This window comes from Pelobates fuscus, chromosome 5, assembly GCF_036172605.1.
Source record: "Pelobates fuscus isolate aPelFus1 chromosome 5, aPelFus1.pri, whole genome shotgun sequence".
NCBI lineage: Eukaryota > Metazoa > Chordata > Amphibia > Anura > Pelobatidae > Pelobates > Pelobates fuscus.
Genome location: NC_086321.1, coordinates 348814594 through 348834638, shown reverse-complemented (window position 1 = coordinate 348834638; position 20045 = coordinate 348814594). Strand labels below are relative to the sequence as shown.

Here is a 20045-nt window from a genome sequence, read left to right as displayed (position 1 = left end):
ATACAAACGCACTGCATTATATACCCACACACTATACAAACGCACTGCATTATATACCCACACACTATACAAACGCACTGCATTATATACCCACACACTATACAAACGCACTGCATTATATACCCACACACTATACAAACGCACTGCATTATATACCCACACACTATACAAACGCACTGCATTATATACCCACACACTATACAAACGCACTGCATTATATACACACACACTATACAAACGCACTGCATTATATACACACACTATACAAACGCACTGCATTATATACACACACACTATACAAACGCACTGCATTATATGCACACACACTATACAAACGCACTGCATTATATGCACACACACTATACAAACGCACTGCATTATATGCACACACACTATACAAACGCACTGCATTATATACACACACAAAATACAAACGCACTGCATTATATACACACACAAAATACAAACGCACTGAATTATATACACACACACTATACAAACGCACTGAATTATATACACAGTGTGTTTGTGTAGTGTATGTGTATAATAATAGTGTGTGTGTGAGGGGGCATTTTTTATTAAAAAAATTTTTTGTAATTTTTATATATATTTAATTATGATTATTATTTATTTTTTGTTGTCCCCCCTCCCTGCTTGTTGCCTTGCCAGGGAGGGGGGATATGTTAATCCCTGGTGGTCCAGTGGCATTGGCGTAGCTGGGGGAGGGAAGTGGGGTGGGCAGCAAGCGTTTACTTACCTCCCAGCAGCTCCTCCAGCTCCCCAGTGTAAATCTCGCGAGACCCGCGGCCGTCAGAGCTGGCCGCGGGTCTCGCGAGATTTACACTGGGGAGCTGGAGGAGCTGCTGGGAGGTGAGTAAACGCTTGCTGCCCGCCCCCCCCCAGGACCGCTGGGCTTGTAATGAGCCTGGCGGTCCTGGGAGGTATTATCGGCAATATCGGTATCCCTATTGGCCGATACCGATATTGCCGAAAAAAACGAATATCGGACGATTATATCGGTAAAACCGATAATCGGTCGATCCCTAGTATTTATTGTCTACATGACTGTTACACTTGCTTACTTTGCTATTGCTCACTTTTTTTTTTCATTTTTTTTTTTTTTTTTTTATAATTCTCTTTTTTTCCTCACTACAGCTTGAAAATTATTTTTCTAGTTTGAAAAATCCAAAACTCAGGGTAAGTTTCAGTTCTTGGGCTAAAAAGTACAATATATATATATATATATCCCACATACTGTACAGTGCTTTACAATAATACAGCGGGGATATAGAATACAGGGTAGTGATGGCAGAAGCAAGAGACATGTTCATGTAGAAATATAAAGCTTTCAGGGATGATCATATTACCATCTAAATATACCTTACCCAGTACTAATGGTAATTGCACACATAAATGAACATGTCTCACTGGTCTGTCTGTAATAAAAGATGGGATTAACTTTATTTAATCACTTTGTTTTTAATATGCATGTTTGTCCAATGCCAAATTTACTATGGAATCAATAGATGCACGGGTTCACAATTGATATCCTCTGTATTTTTGCATCATCCTATGTATCATCACATAAATGGTGTGATCCTTTATAGCAATTAGCACAGTCATCTAGGGTACAAACCTGCACAGTCGTTTGAAGTAACATAAATCCAGGCACTTTATAGTTCACCACGGAGACAGCAGCAAATGAAAGAAACCGTAATATAACCGAAATCCCTGTAAACAAAATCCGAGCTCGTCTGAGCGCTTACCAACATCTAATTACCGATCTCTCAAGGGTTACACTGTAACACAAATAATACAGGTTTCACCAACCTATTTTCTTGCCAACTCTCTGCACTCCAGTGCTCAGTCAGCCAATGGAGAAACAAAAATCTCACTTGACCTGCCTAGCAGGGAGGGGTTTATTCCCTCTGCTGCAGCTGATTACCTGCAGCTGAGCAGTGGGTTGGAGACCATCCAAAACCCTGGCATGCACCTTATTTCTCTCCGTTGTGTAAATACTAAGAAGTGGAGTGGAGGCCCGGCCTACTCTCCAAATGCTCCACCCCAGGACCCCATAACTAAACATTCATTTAAGTTATATACATAACACATACTCCCCCTGGGGTTAAATGTCATATGCCTCTCTGAACAAAGTAGTGGAAATATAAACCACACCATTCACTTTATCACAGTGGGTACAAATCTAATATTGTATTATACCTTGATGTATTCTAGTGCTGTTTTAAGGGGTTGCACAGAGATGTATAGCTTACAGAGACAGTTACAATCTTTCATTGCGTGACAGGAGGAGCAAGAAGCAGCTCGAAGGAAGCAGCAGAGAGAAGGGAAAAGCAACAACACCACACCCACAAAAATTCAGGAAGTCAAGGTAGGTTTTGCGGAAGTGTACCTCTCTAGCAGGCAAACATGACTTTCTTTTAGCATCATCTGCTTCAATACATTCTGGTTCTACTTGCAGTTACGGAGGGGAAAAAACCCACATGCTTTGTTGAACTTGTGATGCCACTGTAGAATGACATTTAAGTATTGTAAAAAGTATTTCGTTTACCCTGCAGTCAATGTACCCATTGTATAAAAGGAGATTTAGTCACTTTTTTTTTTTTTTGACTGAACCACTAAAAATCTGTTTGTTTGCAAAAGCTAGGCACACTTTTTTTTTTAATATATATAAATGATGTACAATAAGCAATATTCACTTTGATGCTGATTACTAGCCCCCAAAATGGTTTGACACCTTTTAGGGAATATTATGATCTGCCACTGCTAAAGTGTTGCACCATCACTACTTTATGCACATTATGGATAACATTGGACTGCGCTGATCTGTCGTATCTTTTGCCAAAATATGAATTAATTGCAGATACAATATCCTTTGCTTTCATTTGGTATTACTCGCCTTTACTTCCCCCCCCCCCCCTTTTTTATTATAAAGAACATCCTGATTTTACATCTTTAAGTATCACTTACGTATTACATTTCTTATACATTACAGGATCCTGTCGCAGAAGAGGAGAAGCCGGCTCCAATGAAGAAGGCTTCACCAGCCAAAGCACGTAGGAAGCTCAGCAAGAAGGGCAGAAAGATGGCAGGACGAAAAAGGGGACGTCCGAAGAAACTTATCCCTGCTGCAGGGGAGCGTAAACCCTCTAAACCACAAACTGCACTGGAAACCCTACATCAACAAAATTTGTCTACACCTCAGTCCCCAACACAATCACCCCCTCAGGGTAAGGAGAATTTTTTTTTTAAAAATAAAATGTTGCTTTTGTTAGTGTTTTTTATTTTATTCATCTGGAAGTAGCATTTTAAAAAGAAATAAATGGATATGTGTATGTATATGTATATTTATTTCTATTTCAATTCCTATACTACTAACCAGGCCTTAAAAGATTTTTGCCACTGCAAGCCTGGCACCCAGGGGCAAATTTGTTTACCAGGGTTAGCCATTGGCAAGTAGAAATTCACTCTAGTGAGTATACCATGGATCCCCTAGGCTTGCAGTGACATGTAACTTTTAAGGCTTTGGCAGTATCATCAGTGAGCATGGAATGGGTTTTAATGTCTATTCTGTGCATATTCTTTGCTTTGAGGGTCATTCAATGACTGAGCACTCCACTGACCCTATCAGCCAATGAATGATCGACATACAGCTTCTGCACCTCTGCAGAAGCTGGTTGCCTGCCAACTGACTTCTTGGCACCTACTAGAACCCATTTAAGAGTGCAAATGGTTGTAAAACAGTTTGTCCCATTACTGGGGAAAGGAGCCAGGGTACTCTTGGCGTCATTACCAGTACGGTCAGCTGTAACATATTAAATAGGTTAATCTATTTTCTTTTTTTTTCTCCCAACAATTTTCTTTTTCCTCCGATCTGTGCAGATACATACAAGTCACCTCACAGTCCCTACTACCAGCTACCTCCGAAAGTGCAACGCCAACCTTCCAACCAGCTCCTGTCTTCTCCCACGCCTCCTGCCCTGCAGAAGCTGCTTGGTAAGAATTTGATAATGGTTTTCGGGGGCTAGTTTTGTGACCTTTACAGACATCATTCAAGAAGTGGCCTACAGCGAGAATTAAGTAGTAGTTAGAGCTCACATTTACAAAAGTAGAGCATTAGGATGTATTTATTTTTGTGGGAGAATAGTCTAGGTCCTGTGTTTTGCTAGAATTAATGCTTAAATGATGTCATGAGCTTTAAAATGTAAGCAAAAGGTTGTGTGACTGCAAAACTAAAATTGTTTTGAAATTAGTAATGTGGCATGTTTAAATGGACTCTAGTCACATCACAGTTGCATTAGAAGTAAATAAAAGCATGTCAGTGATAAATGCCCATTTTCGGTTGGAGGAAAGAGTTAGAACACATTTAAAGGGACACTCCAGGAACCCACAAATTGGGTGCAATATCTATTTAGGCTAGGTTGAAGTGTAAACACTCGTTCTGTTCCCTTTACCCAACAGGCATGAGTTCTGCAAAATAAAAGCTAACTGAACTACAATTCTCAGAAACCCTTGCTGCACCCCTAAAGCAATGCATGTAGGATATGTTTAATAGTGCTTTGGAAAGTTAAATGAGCCTAATAATTGGCTGATTTTTCTGGTTTCGACAGGCTCAATATACGTGTTGCAGAACCTGTGTTTCTGAAGTAAATATACAACCTTCAAATGAGAAATATATTTTGTATTTTAACTGCTTTTGCATATGTTTTGATGTATTTTTTATAATGTATAAAAAGTGGGTCAAATCCAGCCTGGAGTGTCCCATCAACTTTCTCGATCACTGGCAAAACTCTGTTAGTACGACCTAATTACATAGTCTGCACAGCTTTTGCTGTTTCAGTTACGGCAAAAATAATCTTTGCAAATTTGTACTTGGACAGTTGTTACAGATGCAAGACTTTAGGTCAGGGCTATACGTGCACTGTCTGTACTCTTTTGTGAAGTATCCTTGTGTCTGACGATCTCTGCCTCTCTCTAGCAGCAGTTCTCGTCGGCGAAGGTTCTGGCCTCAAGCCTCTCAATGTGTCACCTGCCCGTTTAATCGCTGCTCGCCGGAGCAGAGCAGGGTGTTCGTGGTTAGCCTCCCAAGCCAGAGCAAAGGCTCTCTGCCATTCAGTTTCCTGTTCCTCGTTCTTCTTTACTGGTCTACTGTTTTCCTTTTCTTTTGTGCTACTTTCTCTTTTTTCACTTCACACCTCTCCCCTCTCATCCTTTACTTGCCCTTCCCATCTTTTCTTCCACTCTCTATTTTCCTCTCTTATTGAATAAGGTTGGTCCATGTCCCAGCTATTCACCTTCTGGAGCATCAAGTGAAACTCAGTAGGGATGGTAATGTGTGTATAATCTCAAACTGGTCCTTCAAAGAAAAACACGAGCTCTATTGCAGATATTCAGATACTTCTGCAAAGCGGGTCTTGTCTCTATAACTACACAGTAACTGGTCTTCCTACATTGCTTTTCTGTGACCATACAATGATTGTCACAAAATGGAATGTTGTAAGATGTTTAGAAAAGTGCAGCATTTAGTTTACCGTTTACAGTAACCAAATGTTACTGTTGACCCCTATTTGCTGTAACATTTTGAAGTATTTTTTCTAGAACCTGAGTCAGGACCCGCTTCTCTTGATATTGCTAACTTCAATGTATTTTTCCTTTCTGGATTTTCACAAGTTTTTCTTTTTTTTTTTTTTTTTTTTTTTTTTTTTTTGTGTATGAAATGTTTGTTTTGTGTTTTTTTTTTTTTTTTTTTTTTACCATTTTCTTCTGATTTCCTTTTTTTTAACTTTCCCTTTATTATGTATACATTCTTGATCTTTGTTTCCTTCTTACTTGTTTACGTGTCTATTTTAATTTTTTGATGTTTATCTAAAAATCCTGTTTAGGCCTTTTGATGCTATTTTACATTCTTACAAATCCATTTCACTGTCCTTTTTATTTTGGTTTGTCCTCCCCCTCCACTAACCATGTGCTCACTTCAGGTATTTAATGTTGTTGCACTAACTCATTCAATGTTTGCCACTTCCTTCCCCATATTAATGAACCACTGTATTATGTCTATGGTTTTTTCCTTAACATACTCCTAATTTTACTGTATTTTTCAGCCTTCATTTCGTATATTAGAAATCTTTTTCTCTAATCATATTTTTTTTTTTTTCTACGGTCACTTACTCTTTGGTTTTACCCATTTTTACAATGTAAGCCTGTTACAGTCAGTAGTCTGTTACGGGCTTGCAAAGTTTTACAGTTTCCATAGTTGCCCAAACATGAGATTATGTGTGTGTGTGTGTTTATCTTAACGAAGGTGCTTTTTTTTTTTTTCTATGTCAGATTCCTTTAGGATCCAGTATCTTCAGCTTATGTCTTACATGAAGACTCCTCATTATAAAGCAGGATTACAGCAACTGTTAGAGCATGAAAAGGTAAATATTATCTCCTTGTTAATCGTACTGTCATGTTGTTGTACATGTATGTTGTTGTGTTCTGATCTGTGACATGTCTAAAACCTGAAAGTAGTCCCCAAAACAACTTTAGCTTAATGAAGCAGTTTTGATGTATAGATCATGCCTCTGCAATCGCACTGCTCAATTATGAAATTTAGGAGTCTAGCAAGATATTAACAAAGCAGGAGATAAAAAAAAATAATAATAATAAATAAAATAAATTCTGAATGAAACAGAATTTGAAATATAGGAAGTCTAAACATTAGATGACTCTTTACAGGAAGCCATAAGACTTCTGGGGCATGAACTAAAAAGAACCCTAAATTGCTTCACGAAGATAAAGTTGTTTTGGTGACGATAGTGTCACTTTAACTGTCTGTGTTCTCTCTGGATTTCATTGTTAAATGCCCTCTAATTTCACAGTGCCAAGTACCATACTAACATATTGACACTTTCAAGTTTTGTTAATAGGATATTTAGCTAGGATTGTTAGTTCTTATAGCTGTTGGCAATGAGTCATGGTTCACTATAAAAAATGAAAAGAATAAAGAGTCAGGTTCACTGAGACTATAGTTTTGTTACTGCTTGCATTATGCACTAGGACTGCTCTCTATTTTGCAGAACATGATAGAAAGTCATGCTTTGTTGTTTTCTAGGAAAGTGCAAACCCAAACAATCAAATGGATGCACAAGAAAACTCGGCAATTATTTCTTCAATATTAAAATGTATTTCAATGTGCAGAAAGATAAGGTCATGTTACTGCCATCTCACTCAACGTGTTTCATGTTGCACAGAAGAGATTATCCTAAGAAAAGAAGAAATATCTAGAAAAGTTCACACTTTGAACAGTACTTTTTAGCAGTATTTCCAAACACTATAATAACCTGTGCTAATTGTGTTGGTGCCAAGTGGTCTCCCATTAGTTCTCATTTCACCTGGTTGCTTATAACCTTTCCTTATTTTATAGAATCAAGTAATTTGTACGTAGCTGTATTCACTATAGAGCTTGTCGGGTGCAGTGGTCCTATCAGTAGTAATTATGGCTGGTCATGAAAGTAAGCCAGCTGTGGGAAATGTATATTTTACCTGAAAGGAGTGTCAAACCTTTCCCCCAGGGAACACTAGAGCTCCATTTCAGCATTTGCTGAGGTCTCATCATATTTATTTTTGTAAATCTTGGTTCATTTCCCATCAGGAGAAGAATTCCCATCTCCTTGGTGCCGCTCAGCAGCTGCTCAGTCACTGCCAAGTTCAGAAGGAGGAAATCAAGAAACTATTTCAGCAGAAGCTGGACGAGGTATGGACTATGAATAGTACAAAGAAATAGGTGCTCTGTGCAATATATAAAATGCTTAAAAGTAAATATAGAGGATATAGAGCAGTTCAGCACTTGTGTAAAATATCCCAATTTACACAAATAGATATACCAGGAAAGAGTGGACCCGGTGGAACACAACACTCTAATAAAATGTGCTTACCGTATTATATATGAATTACCTGTGTACAAAGCATTTACTAAATTGCCTGCACTAGATGGGTTGTTGGTAGCGGTGGCAGTTGTTAGTTATTCTTGCTAACCTATGATACTACAAATGCACTGTGGATAAAAGTGGCAGTCTTTGCTTAATTCCCTTGGCTGAGCCCTAGATTGTACCAAGCTGGTATGAGTAGATTCATTTACATTTTGTGTAGATTTTTTCTAATAGAAATTGACTGAATAGTATTCTGCTGGCACGTTCTATCCATTTGATATTCAGGTATCCTTAGTCAGAAGTCCGTTTTTATATTGTAGCAAGATATGCATATGGCATAAAGATGTGGGTTGCCGTGGCTTTTCATTCATTCATTTACACATTTCTGATACATTTTTAATTCATTCCTCCCTCAGCTGGGAGTCAAGGCCCTCACTTACAGTGATCTCATCCAAGCCCAGAAAGAGATCTCTGCTCACAACCTGCAGCTAAAAGAACAGAGTAGACAGTTGGAGCAAGAGAATGGGGAACTGAAGAATCGCAGCTTACAATTGGTGAGTACAACATACACAGGTGGGTGGCAATGTCTATATAGGAAAATGAAGATGGAGCGCAGTGGAGGAAATAAAAGCAGTCCGTAGTTCCCATTCATGAAGCAATTCAATGTCTTATTATTGGGGGATAGAAAGTGTACCTAGTAGTGTTGATGGGCTTACACTGTTTTTCTTTTTCTTTTTCTTTAGTTGAAGGCACGTTGTGAGGAGTTAAAGCTTGACTGGAACACGTTATCTTTGGATAATCTGATGAAGGAGAAAATGGCACTAAAGAGCCAGATATCAGAGAAGCAGAAACACTGTTTGGAGCTGCAGGTTTGGGTTCTCCATTTTTAGCCACCAGCAAGCGAATTGTGTGAATTGTCTGAATTTTCTCACTGAGCATGAATATTTACTAAATGTGCATCCTGCCAGAGGCGTTTCGATCAAAAATCAGTTTGAAATCTGTGCTTGATTAATGTCCAGATCCTATATCTTACGTGGGATTTGGACAGGAAAAGCTCTGATTTTTAAACCAGACACTAAATGAATCTGGCCGGTTGGTGCTCATTCAGTTGGAATGACAGAATTTCAAGCTGTTTTCGGTTTAGTAAATGCAGATTTCAGTCTTTAGTGAGCAACTTTTTATTGTGAGTTCCACAAGTGGGTTTGACGTTCACTTCAGTGATGAAGTTGAGTGTATGTTGTTTTTCTTCAGTGCATTGTAGTGGGTCCCTAATTTTGTTCTCTTGCTTGGCCAATGTAATACAAATTTTAGTATCCTAAATGACTTGACATTTATTCTCTTTACTTCAGATAAGTATTGTGGAGTTAGAAAAGCTCCAGAGGCAACATGAACTTCTTCAGCTCAAGTCTTCCACTTTGTCAGATGACCATCCACCAAACCACAACCGTTCCAAGGGTGCTTTTAATTCTCGATTTTCTTCAGACCCTTCTCCTGGACGCCATGTGCCACCTCCATCTACCCATACCAATGACCTGAGTCCAGAGCAACACATGAATGGTCATGCTTCACATTACGAGCTTTACGGTACATGCCGTGCTGGGGGAAGCAGACCCTGCTCTAAAGAGAGCACTCCTTCTCATTTCGAGCACTGTGACAATGTTCCCAGTACACAAACCCCTGTTTCTCGGCACAAAGAGCGGACATGTGGTCATTCCCAACCAGACTATACCCGCTACTCACCTGCTAAAATTGCTATGAGACGGCATCTCAACCAGGAACCCATTATGAATGCAAGAGGCTCGGATATCATTCATAGGTGAGAAAAGCGTGCGTTAGTTTTTTCTTTGTTTTTGTTTTTTTCCCTCCTGTTAAATTTCAAATTGCAGGTATATGTCTGCAGCAACTTTAAACAGACAAGCTGTTTAATATCACAAAGAAACCTAAAGCCGCTTGTTGAAAGTGCATCAATCAAACGTACAAAGAAAAATGACAAAGTATGCAAACAAGTCCTACACGTTTCGTCCGCTAATGCGCAGAATTCCTCAGGGGCATCTGACTTCAACAGTGTATGGTTCAACTCATGCCACCTTTCGTTTAATTGTCTCTTTTGGCGCCTCCCTCTGATCACTTTAGGCGTATTCACTCATGTTCACATCTGTGTTGTGTTCAATGTTGATTTTTCTTATTTCCAGACTCCATGGCGTACTTCTGCTTACTGCCGCCATGATGTCTTCTGGTATCCTGCAAATCTGGAAGGATTTCCTACTAGAAGTCCATAGTCCACATATCGCTAATCCTCCATAGTCATAAAATATACAAAAAGAGAAAAATGTATCAATAGATAGGAAAATGAGGACTATTGAGTATATTTTGACCTATTGACACATTTCTTTCTCTTTTTGTATATTTTGATATTGAGGTGATAAGTGGACTAAGGACTTCTAGTACAACAAAGGTGGAATGCAAATCCTAGTAGGTCAAGGACTCAAAGAGGGGTGGTGTCCAGAAATAAGAAATTAATTTTGAGGAATTATGCGCATTTGTGGACGAAACGCGTAGGGCTTGTTTGCATGCTTTGTCCTTTTTTGCATACTTTTGATTGAAGCACTTTCGATGAGCTGTATTTTGTTTTGGTTTCGGGAGATCTCTTCAGAAGATCCTCCATCACCTTCAGCTTATCTTTCATGTGCCTTTTATCTACTGGAACTTGAAGCTGTTTCATCTGCCTACTCCACCAGCACAGTATAGTCATTTCTGAAACGCGTTGCTGCTCCTGGTGCAATTTGTTCTTGGTTTAAACATTTAACAATAAGTTGTGATCTTAGGCAGCCAATTCTCTTGCACTGGGTCCTGTAAAAATAAGGGAGCTTTTATTCCACAATGTTGTATGTAATGTGAAAGGTGAATTTTACGGTGTTCTTCTTCTCATGTCTTCTCTCTTTTCTTTAATCTCCCCCCTACCCTCCCCCTTCCAGAGGTGATGGTAGGGAAAATGGCTTCATGTCCCACAGTCCAGGGATTCCCGATGGAATTTCATTTAGTCCCCAGGAATCTCGTCCTTCATCACCTGAAATAGGCCATGGACCCGGAGAGAGGCTAGTAGAGAAGGTAAGAAACCATTCTTAGGACTGTAACCACATTGTAAATTTAAAAAAATCTATATTTATATTCTGTAAATAACTTTTGTAATGCTGTCAATTTCTTACATTTTTAGTCCTTGCGTGAACGCAGCTCTCCTTCAAACCCAGAGACCATTACCAGCCTACCAATCAGCATTCCCCTAAGTACAGTGCAACCCAACAAGCTGCCGGTCAGTATCCCGCTGGCCAGTGTGGTTCTTCCCAGTCGCGTTGAGAAGGTATTGTGGATTCTAATTTACATGAGATAAGAATTCTTTAATTCAGTGTCTTCTAAACTGTATAAAAGGAATTGATATGTTTCAAACGGATTCTGAACTATTTTCAAAGCAGAACCCCACACTCCCTCCCCATAAAAACCTTGTGGCAGCATGTCCAAATTCACAATTGTGAGAAAATATGGCAAACTTTGAGCCTGGTCTTAAGTTACTCTCCACTGCAAGCCATTTTTACTCAGGGCTCAAACCTTTTCACTCGCCATTGGCAAGTGAAAATTTAGCCCTGATGAGTATGCTAAAACGTGCAGTGGCAAGTAACTTTTAGTGTCTGGCTAGTAGTAGAGGACTTAAAATATGCCCTGAACATAATATAGACACACATTTATTGCTTTGCAAATAAATTGAGATGCTTCTAACCTAACATGTTGCTCATGTTACAGGTAGTGAGGAGTTAAAGACCATGGCTTAGTGTTTGTATCCAGAATAAGTTACGTGGAACACTCACCAAAAAAAGTCGCTGCTATTGACCATTTGCCTTTGTGTAACGGACTCTAATAGCCTCTGGGTCACACATTATTACGTATCTGGATTTTAACCCCTTAACGCCGTTATGGCATTCTATGCCGCCCCCATTCTAATGGACTTTAAAGCGGTTGGGGCGGCATAGAGTAACTGCTTAAGCCCCAAGGAGCTTTAATATTAATATAAGTACATATATTAGAATTAAAATACACTTAGAATGAAGTTACATATATGGTTGTGTGTATGTATGTGTATATTATATATGTATATATGTGTGTGTATGTATATGTGTGTGTGTGTGTGTGTATACACACAAACACACTGCTCAAAAAAAATAAAGGGAACACAAAAAGAACACATTCTAAATCTGAATGAATTACATATTCTTCTGAAATACTTTGTTCTTTACATAGTTGAATGTGCTGACAACAAAATCACACACAAATTAAAAAAATAGAAATCACATTTTTCAACCCATGGAGGTCTGGATTTGGAGTCACACTCAAAATTAAAGTGGAAAAACACACTAAAGGCTGATCCAACTTTGATGTAATGTCCTTAAAACAAGCCAAATGAGGCTCAGTAGTGTGTGTGGCCTCCACGTGCCTGTATGACCTCCCTACAATGCCTGTGCATGCTTCTGATGAGGTGGCAGATGGTCTGCTGAGGATCTCCTCCCAGACCTGGACTAAAGCATCTGCCAACTCCTGGACAGTCTGTGGTGCAACGTGACGTTGGTGGATGGAGCAAGACATGATGTCCCAGATCTGCTCAATTGGATTCAGGTCTGGGGAACGAGTGGGCCAGTCCATAGCATCAATGCCTTCGTCTTGCAGGAACTGCTGACACACTCTAGCCACATGAGGTCTAGCATTGTCTTGCATTAGGAGGAACCCAGGGCCAACCGCACCAGCATATGGTCTCACAAGGGGTCTGAGGATCTCATCTCGGTACCTAATGGCAGTCAGGCTACCTCTGGCCTCCCCCCCCCCCTCCCCCCCCCCCAAAGAAATGTCACCCCACACCATTATTGACCCACTGCCAAACCGGTCATGCTGGAGGATGTTGCAAGCAGCAGAACGTTCTCCACAGCGTCTCCAGACTCTGTCACGTGCTCAGTGTGAACCTGCTTTCATCTGTGAAAAGCACAGGGCACCAGTGGCGAATTTGCCAATCTTGGTGTTCTCTGGCAAATGCCAAACGTCCTGCACGGTGTTGGGCTTTAAGCACAACCCCCATCTGTGGACGTCGGGCCCTCATACCAGCCTCATGGAGTCTGTTTCTGACTGTTTGAGCAAACACATGCACATTTGTGGCCTGCTGGAGGTCATTTTGCAGGGCTCTGGCAGTGCTCCTCCTTGCACAAAGGCAGAGGTAGCGGTCCTGCTGCTGGGTGGTTGACCTCCTATGGCCTCCTCCACGTCTCCTGATGTACTGGCCTGTCTCCTGGTAGCGCCTCCATGCTCTGGACACTTCGCTCACAGACACAGCAAACCTTCTTGCCACAGCTCGCATTGATGTGCCATCATGGATGAGCTGCACTACCTGAGCCACTTGTGTGGGTTGTAGACTCCGTCTCATGCTACCACTAGAGTGAAAGCTCCGCCAGCATTCAAGTGACCAAAACATCAGCCAGGAAGCATAGGAACTGAGAAGTGGTCTGTGGTCACCACCTGCAGAACCACTCCTTTTTGGGGGTGTCTTGCTAATTGCCTATAATTTCCACCTGTGGTCTATCCCATTTGCACAACAGCATGTGAAATTGATTGTCACTCAGTGTTGCTTCCTAAGTGGACAGTTTGATTTCACAGAAGTGTGATTGACTTGGATTTACATACTGTTGTTTAAGTGTTCCCTTTATTTTTTTGAGGGGTGTGTGTGTGTGTGTGTGTAATTACAATAAATAAAATAATACAAGTATATTTTAAAAAAAATAAAATAAATTATACATATGTAATTTCATTCTAACTGTATATTGTTATTAATATATGTAACAAAGGGGCGGAGCCTGGCATCCAAACGGAGCGGTTGTGCTGCACCTCAGCTCCTGCTCAAAACGGCACAAATTGGGGAATTAACCCCCCAAATAACGACACAAAGGCATGCAGGAGAGGTGCCATTAAGTAGGGAACACCCGGGTGACACTTGGGTGCAAAAACGAAGCGTGTAACCCATCGAGACCCTGCATCAACACCCGAGGCCTACCAGAGATCGGGCGGTGGAGAGACGGCCGCTCTCCACGCTGCAGACCTGAGTATGGACTCCCAGGGGTTCCCAACGCCTACCCCCCCCCCCCCTTTGGACTGATGGGGGTTATCTCGGTCTAGCTTGGGCAACCGGAGAGACAGACGGAGCCTGAAACCACAGCTCACAGAAGAGAAACTGAAGAGCTATCAAGCACATGGCCTGCCTAAGATGGCGCCGACAAGCGAGACAAACCACACACAAGGGGCAGTCACAGCTTTATTCCCGCAGCCCGGGGAGATTACAGCGAGATCCACCGATTGCCTTACCGAGCGATCAAATTATTCTGCAAGGCTGGATGAAATATTCGACAACTTCTGGAGAAACCTGGCCCTGCGCCAGCGGCAGCAAGCACAGCCTCGGCAGGCCGACAGCCCACCTCACGGCACCAGCAAAATGGCCGCTGCGCCTGATGGTCGTCCCATACGCCTTCCTGGGCCGAAGACCACCCGGAACGAACCTCCAAGGCACCGACCACAACGCCGCAGGCTTGACCGCTGCAGGCGGCGGCAGAACACCCAAGCTGATAGTGGCGCCCAAAGAAGGGAAGACCCGGCCTCATTGAGACACCGAGTCAGTGGAGTACAGGTGCAGGCCTTCACCACGACCTGGGGCTGGCTGATGGCCATCGAGCAACGGCGCCCCGCTGCCTTCCCGCGATCTCACCTGGATGGGGGTGTCGTCCTGCCAAGCAAGGGCATCGGCTGAGAAGGGACTCTCGACCCCAAGGACATTATATGGTTAAACTAGCCGTGTTTAACCCGTGCAACCGACCATGTAACGTACTGACAAAATGTTTCTTTATCCTGGGAGCGGCATATTGTCTACCCTGTCTACTGTGTTACCAACTACCTAAATGCTTAGCACTCTTAGGCTTGTGTTTATAATGTTACTGTTTAGACCCTAGCATTTAAAGGGGGCTATCCCCCATACACTTGATCTCTAGCCTGTAAATAACCATGTCTTTCCTGAACATAACCTAAGTTGATCACGCGTTTCTAACGCTTGCAAGAAAGCTAGTATCAGCCTATAATGATTACCCTGCGATTCGCATTAGACTACTCGTAACTGCTTATTTAACTTCTTAACCTTGTATGTGTTTGCGCACCTAGAGTTGTATGTCCACAGCCTGTAATACAACGCATAGATTAAAAATAATGTGGCGCCAGAATGGCCGATAAATCCCTTACAATTGAACGAATGCATCATTGTAGGCTAGCAGTTGACCTGTACTGTCAGTAACATTATGTCTCTTCGTGTTTCATCAAGCGAAGATATACCGTGTGTTATAATACTACATACCAAGCGTTACTCATTTACATTATTACATGTTATTTTACCTCATGACACTTAACTAAACCTGTAACGTTGTGTATATTCATGTTCTAAAAAAAAAGAAAATATGGCAGTCTTTCTTAGGAGAACCATCCTGTTAGTATTCACGTATGTTATCCCTATGTACCTCCTTTCTTTATTCTGTACCCCATAACGCATATGCCATAATAAAAGAAAGATTTACAAAAAATATATAACAAAATACTTATATATAGAATGTAATTATATATATATATATCTCAAATAACTGCAAATATATATAACATTAATTACATACGTATACATGTAGAATTTAAATACTTATATGTATATATATATTAAAATTCTACGTGTATATTTAAGTAATCTTTTAGCAATATTATGTGATTTTATTAATAAAAATGTGATTGACATGCCTGACAACCCAGGCAGAAAGTGCAGAGGTCATTTGCTAGCACTATATTTAACCCTGTAACTTTCCAAGACACCGTAAAACCTGCACATGAGGGGTACTGTTTTACTCTGGAGACTTCATTGAACACAAATATTAGTGTTTCAAAATGGTAAATTGTATTACAACTATGACATTTTGTAGTAAAAGTGACTTGTTTTGCATTTTTCACACATGAACGGCCCTTTTACTGACAATATTATTGTTGTAATACGTTTTACTGTTTTGAAACACTAATGTTTGTGTTCGGTGAATTCTCCCACGTTTAACAGTACCCCCCTATGTACAGGTTTTATGATGTTTTGGAAAGTTAGAGAGTCAAATATAAGGCTTGCAATTCATTTTTTTCACATTGAAATTCGCCAGATTGGTTACGTTGCCTTTGAGACAGTTTGGTAGCCCAGGAATGAGAATACCATTTTCAAAAGTAGACAATACGAGGTATTGAAAGTTGGGGTATGTCCAGTCTTTTTTAGTAGCCATTTAGTCACAAACACCGGCCAAATATTAGTTGTTTTGCTTTTTTCACACAAAAACAAATATGAACACGAACTTTGGCCAGTGTTTGTGACTTTTTCATTTTATTGCTCAAAGGATAAATTTGGCAGCTATTTTGCATTCAAGGTTTTTTACCATCACGTGAAACAATTTAAAATTACTTCAGTTTGTTTGTTTGTTTGTGCTTATGTACCAACAGCATCAAGAGATGTATGAAAGCTTAAATTTGATTTGGACTAGAGTCTCACCCTTTATTACTTTGTATTATTGTTTTTCTCCCTCTAGAGAAACAGTCCCAGTCCTGGATGTCATAGCAGAGATGGCTCAATTCTGGATAATACATTTGGTGCTACTTCTAACAGCCTTAGTTATGCTGCTGTCTCAAAGCCATTGGCTCCCTCAGGTGAATAAACCTAATCTGTGTGTGTTTTGGAACTATTATTGTGTTAGTCACTTAGATTCCTGGCCTTTGCGTGGTATTACCCTGCCTCTTGGCTACACTACACTACCTGACCAGTGCTTGGAACTTTGTCCTTGGCGTCAAGTGACCGATATTCCACATTCCTGCTCTTATTAGATTAAAGAATTTAGAACGTTGGAGTTTCCAAGACCGTAAACTTGGAGAACCATGGATTCAACAGTCACTCTCTTCTACACATTAAAGCACTTTTCTACTTAAAGAATTAGTTGATCTTGCATATTTGAAAAGCTCACATTAATATTTGCTTAATATTCAAGTTAATAGTATGTCAATTTTCTGCTTCAGGTTACTTCTACTCTTCTTGGCCTTCTTCTGTAAATGGGCCAGTTCTCAACAGCCACGGTTCGGAGACTGATTGCATGGATGACTCTTCAAATTCAGGCACCCTTTCAAACTCTGGGGGTTCTCGGAGCTCGACGCCTTCACATCACCAACAGTCTTTTCAACGTTCTCCTGCCCAACATGCCTCTTCTAGTAGCCCTTGCACCTTCCAAGATCTCGGTAAAGTGTCTGGTGAGGGAGAAGCTGATACAAGTGACACAGACATTGAAGCCAAGAGGCGAATCATTTTTACCATTACTAGTGGGGGAGGAGGCTCCAATGGCAGGTCACCTTCAAACAAGCACAGCCCATTGACTGCCACCATTCGCATGGAATGTGGTACAGGTCAGGATGGCAGAAGGAAAGGTAGTAGAAGGAAGAGATCGTCAACAGTTAACCACAACTTTGGGGTATCTCCGAAACGCAAATCCCTTCAATCATCCCTGGGGCTGAGTGGATATACATCAGGCTCTCCACTGAATATAAGCTCTATGGTATATAAAAGATTAACTTCACCACACTTATTTTTCTGTAGTGGGTTTATGCAGTTTACAATGTTGACAACGTGTGGGGAAATTTAGAATAAGTACAGCTTGTTATACATTAAGGACCTATAGTATATTAATTCTAGTACATCAAAGATCCTTTTTGTATTTTTTTTTTTTTTTTATTTTGTTTCAGGCACGCCATTCAAATGCTAACTGCATTGCTATAAACAAAGTTTAATCTACTATTGCTTACATAGAATTTGTAGCACTAATAAAACGTGTCTGGTATATTAACCCCTTAACCTCCCTGGCGGTATGATTATGTCAGGAATTTTGTACCAAAAGCGGTACCATTTTTTTGCATTTGAATTACCCACCCAGTTCCGCCCCCATGTCAGGCATGTCAATCAAATTTTAATCAATCAAATCACATAATTACGTTAAAAGATTATTTAAATATACATGTAGAATTTTAATATATATGCATTTATAGGTATTTAAATTCTACGTGTATACTAATGTAATCTTTTATGTAATTATATGTATTTATCTATATATATATCTGCGCTTATTTGTATTTTATATATATATATAGATATATATAGAATGTCATTCTAAGTGTATTTTGTTACCGATATATATATTAATAACAAAATACAGTTAGAATGAAATTACATATGCATATATAATTTATATTAAATTTTGTTTCAATATTTTATTTATTTATTTTATTATTTTATTTATTATTTTAATTATACGTATTTATATATAATATATATACATCTAATATATATATATATATATATATATATATATATATATATATATATATATAAAAATTTATTTTTACACTCGTCTTTTTTTATTTTTTTTTTATACTTCCCACCAGCAGGGGGACTGTCTGATATTTCAAACAGTCCCCCTGCTGGCAGATCCACAGCCAGCTATAGAGGGCTATGTGATCGCTCTTTGAGAGCGATCACATGGCCCCCGGGGGCCTGATTTGCCGTGGGAGGGCTGCCTGGGCTGTGAGGCAGTCCTCCCGAAGCGGATCGCGGCGGAGGTAAGTAAATCTTATCTACCCCGAGCATGACTCGGGGTTACCGCTTCTGGCAGCGAAAATTAACCCCGAGTCACGCTCGGGAGGTTAAGGACACATGACATGTGTGACATGTCATGATTCCCTTTTATTCCAGAAGTTTGGCCCTTAAGGGGTTAATCTTTTACATCTGTTCAGTAGATTATATGAAATACATATTCCTTTTTCTTTAGTGTGTGTGGAGGTCCTCTATGATAACAGACCATTTTATACAGTGAGATATTAGCCCGCCTCTGTTTGCTTTTGCTACCGACAGTGCATGCTTGCATTATACTCCCCACTCCCCCTCTCATTTTTCTTTATTATGGTTTTGTTTACTCTCCAGGTAAATAACATTAACCAACCCTTAGAAATTACTGCCATCTCCTCTCCTGAGACCTCTTTGAAAGGTTCCCCTGTCCCCTACCAGGATCATGAGTTGCCTCCTGTGCTAAAGAAAGAAAAACCCCTTCCAGCAACCAATGGGATCCATTACTCACCCTTAACGTCTGAAGATGAATTTGAAGAGGACTCCCATAGTGCTAGGTGAGTGCTTTGCAAAAAGGGAACACCCCAACAAATCCGCATGCACAGGCAGATCGCAAGCAGTATAGCTATTGCAGCTCTGCAGTCCTTGCAGAGAAGACTGTGAAAGTTACCCTGAGTGCACAGGAATTGGCGTGAAGGAACAAAAAAATAGGGGCCTTTTCCTTTTTGTAGAATTGTAAAGTGCTGTATAAATGAGCTTTTACTTCTGAAGCTTTGTATTTAAGAGTTTAACATGGCCGAGGTCTGATCTTTTTCGTAGTCTCTGTGGAATGTGTTATAAAATGATGTGCCAACAATAGAACAGTGTGCGGGGTTGTAGTAATGCTTGGTTTTAACAGAACATCATGCAAGTTCTATTCCACCATTGGGCAGGTCTGGTTAGGTGGTTGCCATCATTATAAGCCACAATACATACACATAAATGTGCTGCTTAGCTTTTCTGTCTTGCTGCTGTTGTTGTTCTAGTAGAACATACAGTAAATATAATATGGCATTTCTTGCTGTAGGTGTATATAATTTTAAACAAAATTCTGACTGCCTTAACAAATATTAGGGGAGTGCTTAATGATTGGAAGAAAAGATGCATCAATTTAGAGAGAGAAGTTTCACGTGATGTCTGAGGAAGTGACTCAGTCTTCTTTTTTTTTTTCTCTTTTTTTTTTCCTGCAGAAATGAGAAAAAGAATTCCAGTCTGTGCTTTGAAAATAAAGACTCTCCCCAGAGAAGTGAGGGGGAAAGAGGTATGTATAACACATGTATTTAACTACCTTCTTCCTTTCGCTTATTCCCTCGCTCCCAATTCTGACCCTCGCT

General features: G+C 40.2%; 1 protein-coding gene across 2 annotated transcripts in view; it reads left to right on the top strand.

The window, feature by feature from the left end:
* DOT1L (DOT1 like histone lysine methyltransferase) overlaps nt 1–20045 on the top strand; it is a 158575-nt gene that overhangs the window by 133793 nt on the left and 4737 nt on the right. For both annotated transcript variants that reach the window (XM_063455874.1, XM_063455873.1), the window contains 15 exons: nt 1156–1197; nt 2306–2389; nt 3014–3248; nt 3901–4014; nt 6346–6437; nt 7655–7756; nt 8348–8485; nt 8675–8800; nt 9281–9747; nt 10907–11039; nt 11146–11289; nt 16601–16718; nt 17082–17611; nt 19030–19229; nt 19902–19972. In XM_063455874.1, coding sequence (XP_063311944.1) covers nt 1156–1197; nt 2306–2389; nt 3014–3248; nt 3901–4014; nt 6346–6437; nt 7655–7756; nt 8348–8485; nt 8675–8800; nt 9281–9747; nt 10907–11039; nt 11146–11289; nt 16601–16718; nt 17082–17611; nt 19030–19229; nt 19902–19972 — 2596 coding nt within the window. The remainder of the gene's footprint in view (nt 1–1155; nt 1198–2305; nt 2390–3013; nt 3249–3900; nt 4015–6345; nt 6438–7654; nt 7757–8347; nt 8486–8674; nt 8801–9280; nt 9748–10906; nt 11040–11145; nt 11290–16600; nt 16719–17081; nt 17612–19029; nt 19230–19901; nt 19973–20045) is intronic.